This window comes from Alligator sinensis, unplaced genomic scaffold (assembly GCF_000455745.1).
Source record: "Alligator sinensis unplaced genomic scaffold, ASM45574v1 scaffold1401_1, whole genome shotgun sequence".
Lineage (NCBI taxonomy): Eukaryota > Metazoa > Chordata > Crocodylia > Alligatoridae > Alligator > Alligator sinensis.
This window is the reverse complement of record NW_005844046.1, coordinates 2,857-9,758: the sequence shown is the minus strand read 5'-3', so window position 1 is coordinate 9,758 and position 6,902 is coordinate 2,857. Positions and strand designations below refer to the sequence as shown.

The 6,902-nt window shown below is 33.0% G+C and overlaps 1 protein-coding gene across 1 annotated transcript; it reads right to left on the bottom strand.

Annotated features, from left to right (window-relative positions):
* Positions 1-2,095: 2,095 nt before the first annotated feature.
* Positions 2,096-6,300, bottom strand: LOC106723454 (mucin-5AC-like). Its single transcript, XM_014527738.1, has 3 exons — positions 6,190-6,300; positions 5,065-5,337; positions 2,096-3,364 (listed from the first exon to the last, which is right to left on the bottom strand). Exons 1-3 carry the CDS (start codon positions 6,298-6,300, stop codon positions 2,096-2,098), a joined length of 1,653 nt encoding a protein of 550 aa, XP_014383224.1.
* Between the last annotated feature and the right edge of the window lie 602 nt (positions 6,301-6,902).

Here is a 6,902-nt window from a genome sequence, read left to right as displayed (position 1 = left end):
AGTTGTTGTAGTTGAAGGAATAGTAGTAGTTGTAGTAGTGGTACTAGTAGCTATCGATTTTTTTAATAGAAGCCGTAGTAGTTGTTGTATTAGTTGTAGTAGAAGTTGTTTTTGTCGTTGTTCCAGTATTTGTTTTTGTTGTAGTAGTAGCAGTTTTCCGAGTTCTAATAGTTGTCGTAGTAGTTATTGTCCTATTAGTTGTTGTCGCAGTAGTAGTAGTAGTTGTCGTAATAGTAGTAGTTGTTGTAGTTGAAGGAATAGTAGTAGTTGTAGTAGTGGTACTAGTAGCTATCGATTTTTTTAATAGAAGCCGTAGTAGTTGTTGTATTAGTTGTAGTAGAAGTTCTTTTTGTCGTTGTTCCAGTATTTGTTTTTGTTGTAGTAGTAGTAGTTTTCCGAGTTGTAATAGTTGTCGTAGTAGTTATTGTCCTATTAGTTGTTGTCGCAGTAGTAGTAGTAGTTGTCGTAATAGTAGTAGTTGTAGTTATTGACAATATTACTATTTGTAGTTGTGCTAGTAGTAGTTATCGATACTGAAATAGAAGAGAAATTGTAGTAGTACTAGTTTTTGTCGTAGTCGTAGTAGATTTCGTAGTAGTAGTAGTTGTTGTAGTAGTTGTTGTAGTTGAAGGAATAGTAGTAGTTGTAGTAGTGGTACTAGTAGTTATTGATTTTTTTAATAGAAGCAGTACTAGTTGTAGTAGTTGTTGTTGTAGTAGAAGTTGTTTTTATCGTAGTTCTAGTATTTTTTGTTGTTGTAGTAGTAGTAGTTGTCCGAGTATTAATAGTTGTAGTAGTAGTTCTTGTTCTAGTAGTTTTTGTCGTACTAGTAGTAGTTGTCGTAGTAGTAGTTGTCCTAGAAGTAGCAGTTTTAGTAGTAGGTGTGTCTTAGTAGTAGTAGTTGTTGTCCTAGTAGTAGTATTTGTAGTAGTGGTAGCAGTAGTTATCGATGTTTTAATAGACGTAGTAGTAGTTTTTTTCGTAGTAGTTGTTGTAGTAGTAGTTGTTTTCGTAGTAGTAGCCGTTGTCGTAGTAGTAGACGTTGTCTTAGTAGAGGTTTCCTACTACTAGGAGTAATTGAAGTAATAGTAGTAGTTGCCGTAGTATTACTTCTTATTGAAGTAGTAGTAGTTGTTGTCATCGCAGTAGTAGTTGTTATCGTAGTGGAAGTAGTTGTACTAGTAGTAATATTTCTTCAATTATTGTTTGTTGTAATAGTAGTAGTAGTTGTATTAGAAGTAGTTGTAGTAATTGACAATATTGCTAGCTGTATTTGTGGTAGTAGTATTTATCGATGTTGAAATAGAAGTAGAGTAGTTGTAATAGTTTTTTTCGTAGTAGTAGTTGTCGTTGGAGTAGTAGCTGTAGTAGTTGATGTAGTTGAAGTTGTTTTTGTCGTATTAGTAGTAGTAGTTGTCGTACTGGCTGTTGTTGTAATAGTAGTTGCTGTCGTAGTAGTAGTTTCGTAGTAGTAGTATTTGTGGTTGTATTTGTGTTAGTAGTAGTTTTCATAGTAGTTGTAGTAATGGTTGCAGTAGTTATCGATGTTGCAATAGAAGTATTAGTAGTATTTCTTGTAGTAGTTGTATTAGTATTAGTTGTTATCGTAGACGTAGTTGTTCTCGTAGTCTTAGTAGTTTTCCTAGTACTAGTAGTTGTAGTAGTAGTTGTTGTCTTAGTAGTTGTAGTTGTTGTATTGGTGATAGCAGTTGTTGTAGTAGTGGTTCTAGTATTCATCGATGTTGTAATAGAAACAGTAGTAGTTTTTGTTGTAGAACTAGTAGCTGTTGTCGTAATACCAGTAGCAGTAGTTGTCGTCGTAGTAGTAATTATTGTAGTAGTTTTTGCTGTACTAGTAGTAGTCTTATTATTAATAGTTGTTTTCGTTGTAGTAGTAACTGTGCTAGTAGTAGTTGTAGTAGTAGTTCTTCTTGTATTAATAATAGATGTACTTGAAATAGTTGTATTTGTAGTAGTTGTCGTAGGTGACATAGAAGTAGTAGTTGTAGTCGTGCGAGTAGTAGTTATTGATGTTGTAATATCAATAGTAGTTGTTGTCGTAGTAGTAGCAGTTGTCCTAATATTATTAGTTGTACTAGTTGACATAATAGTAGTTGTTGTTGTAGTTGTTGGCGTAGTAGTTGTAGTAGTTGTTTTTTGGACTAGTAGTAGTTGTTCGAGTAGTAATAGTTTTTATATTAGTGTTTGTTTTATTAGTAGTAGTAGTTGTACTAGTTATTGTCATAGTAGTTGTAGTTGCAGTAGTAGTAGTTGGAGTAGTTGACATAGTAGTTGTAGTAGTGGTATTAGTAGTTATCGTTGTTGTAATAGAAGTAGTAGTAGTAATAATTCTCATAATGGTAGCTGTTGAAATAGTAGTATTTATCCTAATAGTAGTAGTAGTATTTCTCCTAGTAGAAGTAGTTGCAGTAGTTTTAGCTGTAGTAGTTGTACTAATAGTAGTAGTTGTCATAGTAGTAGTTGTTTTCGTAGATGTAGTAGTTGACGTAATACTAGTAGTTCTTGTAGTAGTTGTTGTAGTAGTAGATGTTGTCTTTCTAGTAGTATTAATTGTAGTAGTTGTCGTAGTAGCTGTCTTAGTTGTACTTGTGCTAGTTGTAGAAATTGTACTAGTATTTGTTGTCGTAATAGTAGTAGTTGTTGTAATGGTACTAGTAGCTATCGATTTTTTTTTAACAGAAGCAGTTGTAGTAGTTGTAGTTGTAGTAGAAGTTGTTTTTCTCGTAGTTGTAGTATTTGTTGTTGTTGTAGTAGTTGTCCGAGTAGTAGTAGTTTTAATAGTAGTAGTTTCAGTAGTATTTGTTGTCGCAGCAGTAGTAGTTGTTGTCCTAGTAGTAGTTGTCGTAGAAGTAATTTTTATTGTAGTAGTAGTTGTTGTCATCATATTAGTAGTTGTTGTTTTCATAGTAGATGTAGTTGTAGTAGTTGTTGTTATTGTATTATTAATAGTTGTCGTAGTAGCAGTAGTTTTTGTCATATTAGTAATAGTTGTCGTAGTTGTCGTAGTAGTAGTTTTTGTAGTAGGTGTTGTCGTAATAGTAGTTGTTTTCGTAGTTGCAGTATTTGACTTAATACCAGTAGTTCTTGTAGTAGTTGCTGTAGTAAATGTTATCGTTCCAGTAGTAATAGTTATTGAAATTGGCGTAGTTGTAATTTTTCTAGTAGTAATAGTTGTAGTAGTATTTGTTGTCGTAATAGTATTAGTTCTATTTGAAGCAGTAGTAGTGGTCGTAGTAGTTATCGATGTTTTAGTAGAAGCATTAGTGGTTGTTGTAGTAGTTATTGTAGTAGAAGTTGTTTTTGTCGCAGTAGTCGTATTTGTTGTTGTAGTCTTGGTAGTTTTCTGAGTTGTAATAGTAGTTGTAATATTATTTGTAGAAGTAGTAGGTGTTTTCGCAGTAGTAGTTGTTCAAGTAATAGTTGTAGTTGTATTAGTAGTGATCGATGTTTTAATAGAAGTAGTAGTATATTTTGTAGTAGTTGTAGTATTAGTAGTAGTTGTAGTAGTTGAAGTAGTAGTTGTTGTAGCAATGAGTTATAGTTATCAAGATTGTAATAGAAGTAGTAGTTGTAGTAGTAGTTATTGTGGTAGAGTAGTAGTTGTCATAGTAGTAGTAGTTATTGCAGTAATTTTTGTCGTAGTAGCTTTAGGAGCTGATGTTTTAATAGTAGTTATTGTAGTAGTTGTAGTAGTTATCGATGTTTTAATAGAAGCAGTACTAGTTGTTGTAGTGATGTTGTTATAGTAGTAGTTTTCGTTGTAGTAGTTGACGTAATACTAGTATTTGTTGTAGTAGTTGTAATATATGTTGTCTTTGTAGTAGTAGTTGTAGTAGTGCTAGTAATAGTTGTAGTAGTATTTGTTGTCGTAGTAGTAATTGTGGTAGTGGTCGTAGTAGTTATTGCTGGTTTAATAGAAGCATTAGTGGATGTTGTAGTAGTTGTTCTAGTAGAAGTTTTTTGTCTTAGTAGAAGTATTTGTTTTTGTAGTAATGGTTATTTTCTGAGTAATACTAGTTGTAGTAGTTGTACAAGTAGTAGTTGTAGTATTTGATGGATAAGTAGTAGTTGTTCTAGTAGTAGAAGTTGTTGTTTTAGTAGTAGTAGTTGAGGTAGTAGCAGTTGTAGTTGTTATCGATGTTTTAATAGACAACGTAGTAGTTTTTGTAGTAAGAGTCCTAGTTGTCTTAGTAGCAGTTGTCATAGTAGTAGTAGTAGTTGTCCTAGTAGTAGTTGAAGTTATATTAGTGGTTGTTGTAATATTGGTAATAGTAGTTATCGATGTTTTAATAGAACTAGTAGTAGTAGTTGTTGCAGTTACTACTGCAACAACTGCTACTACTAGTTCTATTAAAACATCGATAACTACTACTACTACTACTACCTACTACTAGTAGGTGTTGTAGCAGTAAAATTAGTATTAGTAGTTGCAGTAGTAGTTGGCCTAGAAGTAGTACTAGTTGGCCTAGTAGTAGTAGAAGTTGTAGTCGTGGTAATATTAGTTATCATTGTTTTTATAGAAGGAGTAGTAGTTGTAGTCTTTGTTGTAGTAGTAGTTTTTTGTAGTAGTAGTTGTTTTCGTAATAGTAGTTTTTGTTGTTTTAGTAGTAGATGAAGTGGTAGTAGTAGTTGTTGTAGTAGGTAGTAATAGTTAACAAGTTTTAATTGAAGTAGTAGAATTTGTTGTAATATTAGTAGTTGTTATTTTAGTAGATTGCTAGTTATCATAGTCGTAGTAGTTATTGTAGTAGTTGTTTTTGTCGTAGTAGTAGCAGTTGTGATAGTAGTAGTTGTAGTAGTTGAAACAGTTGTAGAAGTAGTTATTGTAATCGTGGTAACAGTAGATATTGATGTTGTAATAGATATTGTAGTATTTTTTGTAGTTGTAGTAGTTCTAGTTGAGCTAGTAGTAGTTTAGTAGTATTTGTTGTCGTAATAGTAGTAGTTGTAGTTGAAGGAGTAGTAGTTGTAGTAGTTGTATTAATTGTTGTAGTAGATGTTGTATTAGTAGTAGCAGTAGTTGTAGTAGTAGTAGTAGTATACTTTCTGCTGTAGTAGTAGCTGTGTTAGTAGTATTAGTTGTAGCAGTAGTTCTAGTAGATTTTTCGTAGTAATTGTACTAGTTGTATTAGTAGTAGTTGTCGTAGGTGACATAGAAGTAGTAGTTGTTATATTAGTGCCAGTGGTAGATATCGATTTTGTAAAAGAAATATTGTTGTAGTAATTGTTGTGGTTGTCGTAATAATAGAAGTAGTATTTGTCGTAATAGTAGTATTTGGTGTAGAATTTGTTAGTGTCGTAGTAGGTGTTGCTGTCCTAGTAGTATAAGTCATTGTAGAAGTGCTTGTAGTAGTAGTAGTTGATGCTCTAGTAGTAGTTGTCGTAGTAGTAGTTGTTGTAGTAGTTCTTGTTGTAATAGTAGCTCTTCTCGCAGTAGTTGTCCTACTAGTTGTTGCGTTAGTTGTTTTTGTAGTAGTAGTAGATTTTGTCGTCGTAGTAGTTGTATTTGTTGTCCTAGCAATAGTAGTTTTAGTAGTAATAGTGAGCGTAGTAGTGGTAATTATAGTAGTTCTTGAAGTAGTGGGAGTGTTGGAGTTGTAGGTCTTGTTGTCCTAGTTCTTGTCTTGTTGTCCACTACTAGTAGTTGTCTTAGTAGTAGTGGGTGTAGTAGTTGTTGTAGTAGTTCATGTCTTAGTAGTAGTAGCAGTAGTAGTCGTATTAGTATTAGTTGTAGTAGTTGTTATTGTCATAGGAGTAGTAGTAGTAGGTGTTGTCGTAGTAGTAGCATTTGTATTATTAGTAGTAGTTGTCGTAGTAGTTGTCATAGTTGTTTTCGTATTAGAATTAGTTATTTTAGTATTTGTAGTAGTAGTATTGGTAGTAGTTATCAATATTATTGTTGTTGTAGTAGTTGTAGTAGTATTTCTTGTTGTAGTAGCAATTGTAGTAATAATACTAGATTTTTAAGTAGTGTTTTCCTGAAAGTACAGTGAGTTTTTGCTCAGCGCGCTTGTGCCAATATCTACACAGGGATGAAGGATCCAACTTAATCTTTATTTTTGTGCAGAAAGTGATACTTGGCAATCGTTTTCAAAGCAAACACCGAGACCCCAGTGTCCTTCTGCCTTATATCTCTATATAACAGGTTAAACTTGCTGATGATATTACATGTCTAGCAACCCCAGCAACTAACTCCCGCCCTCCCAATTCTCCCCCATTCCATTTCCGGAACTTTGTTGATACATATTTCCTTCTATCGAGACCAGCAATCAGCGACATCGCAACAAGCAATCTCCCCCAGCTAAAACAAACTACTCTATGCACTTTGTTAGATAAAATAATATTTTAAAACATTCCCTTAGTTTAAAACAAGCTGTTCCCTGGTTAAACTGCAGCGAAAGTCCAGTGGTGCTTCATCAAATCCCCCCTTCGAGGCTATGGCTTTTATGGAAAATGTCCATAGTCCTCGACTATCTTTTTTAGCTGCATTAATCTCTTTGTTCCTCCCCATTATTTTGTATCGGATTTATATGTGGTGATATTACGAACATTATACGGTGAACAGGGGAATTAATTGATTTTTTGAGTACCTCGCAAAACTGTATTTTAGAACAGAATAACAAGAGAATACATATACTTGCCAAAATTAAATAAGAAAATTTGCTTAAGCCATGAAAAAATTAGGAAGCAAAGAAATAAGTCATGAGAAGTCGAACCCTTCCCTTTGCTTAATTTGCAACACAACCTTTTTAAAGTTTTGCACTTTTGACTCTATCAATTCAGGGTTAACTTTCAAATTAAAACAACACATTCCCTCGAACTCTTTACATCTGTTGTTATGCCTCAGCATAACAACAGATTAATTACCATTACCATTAATA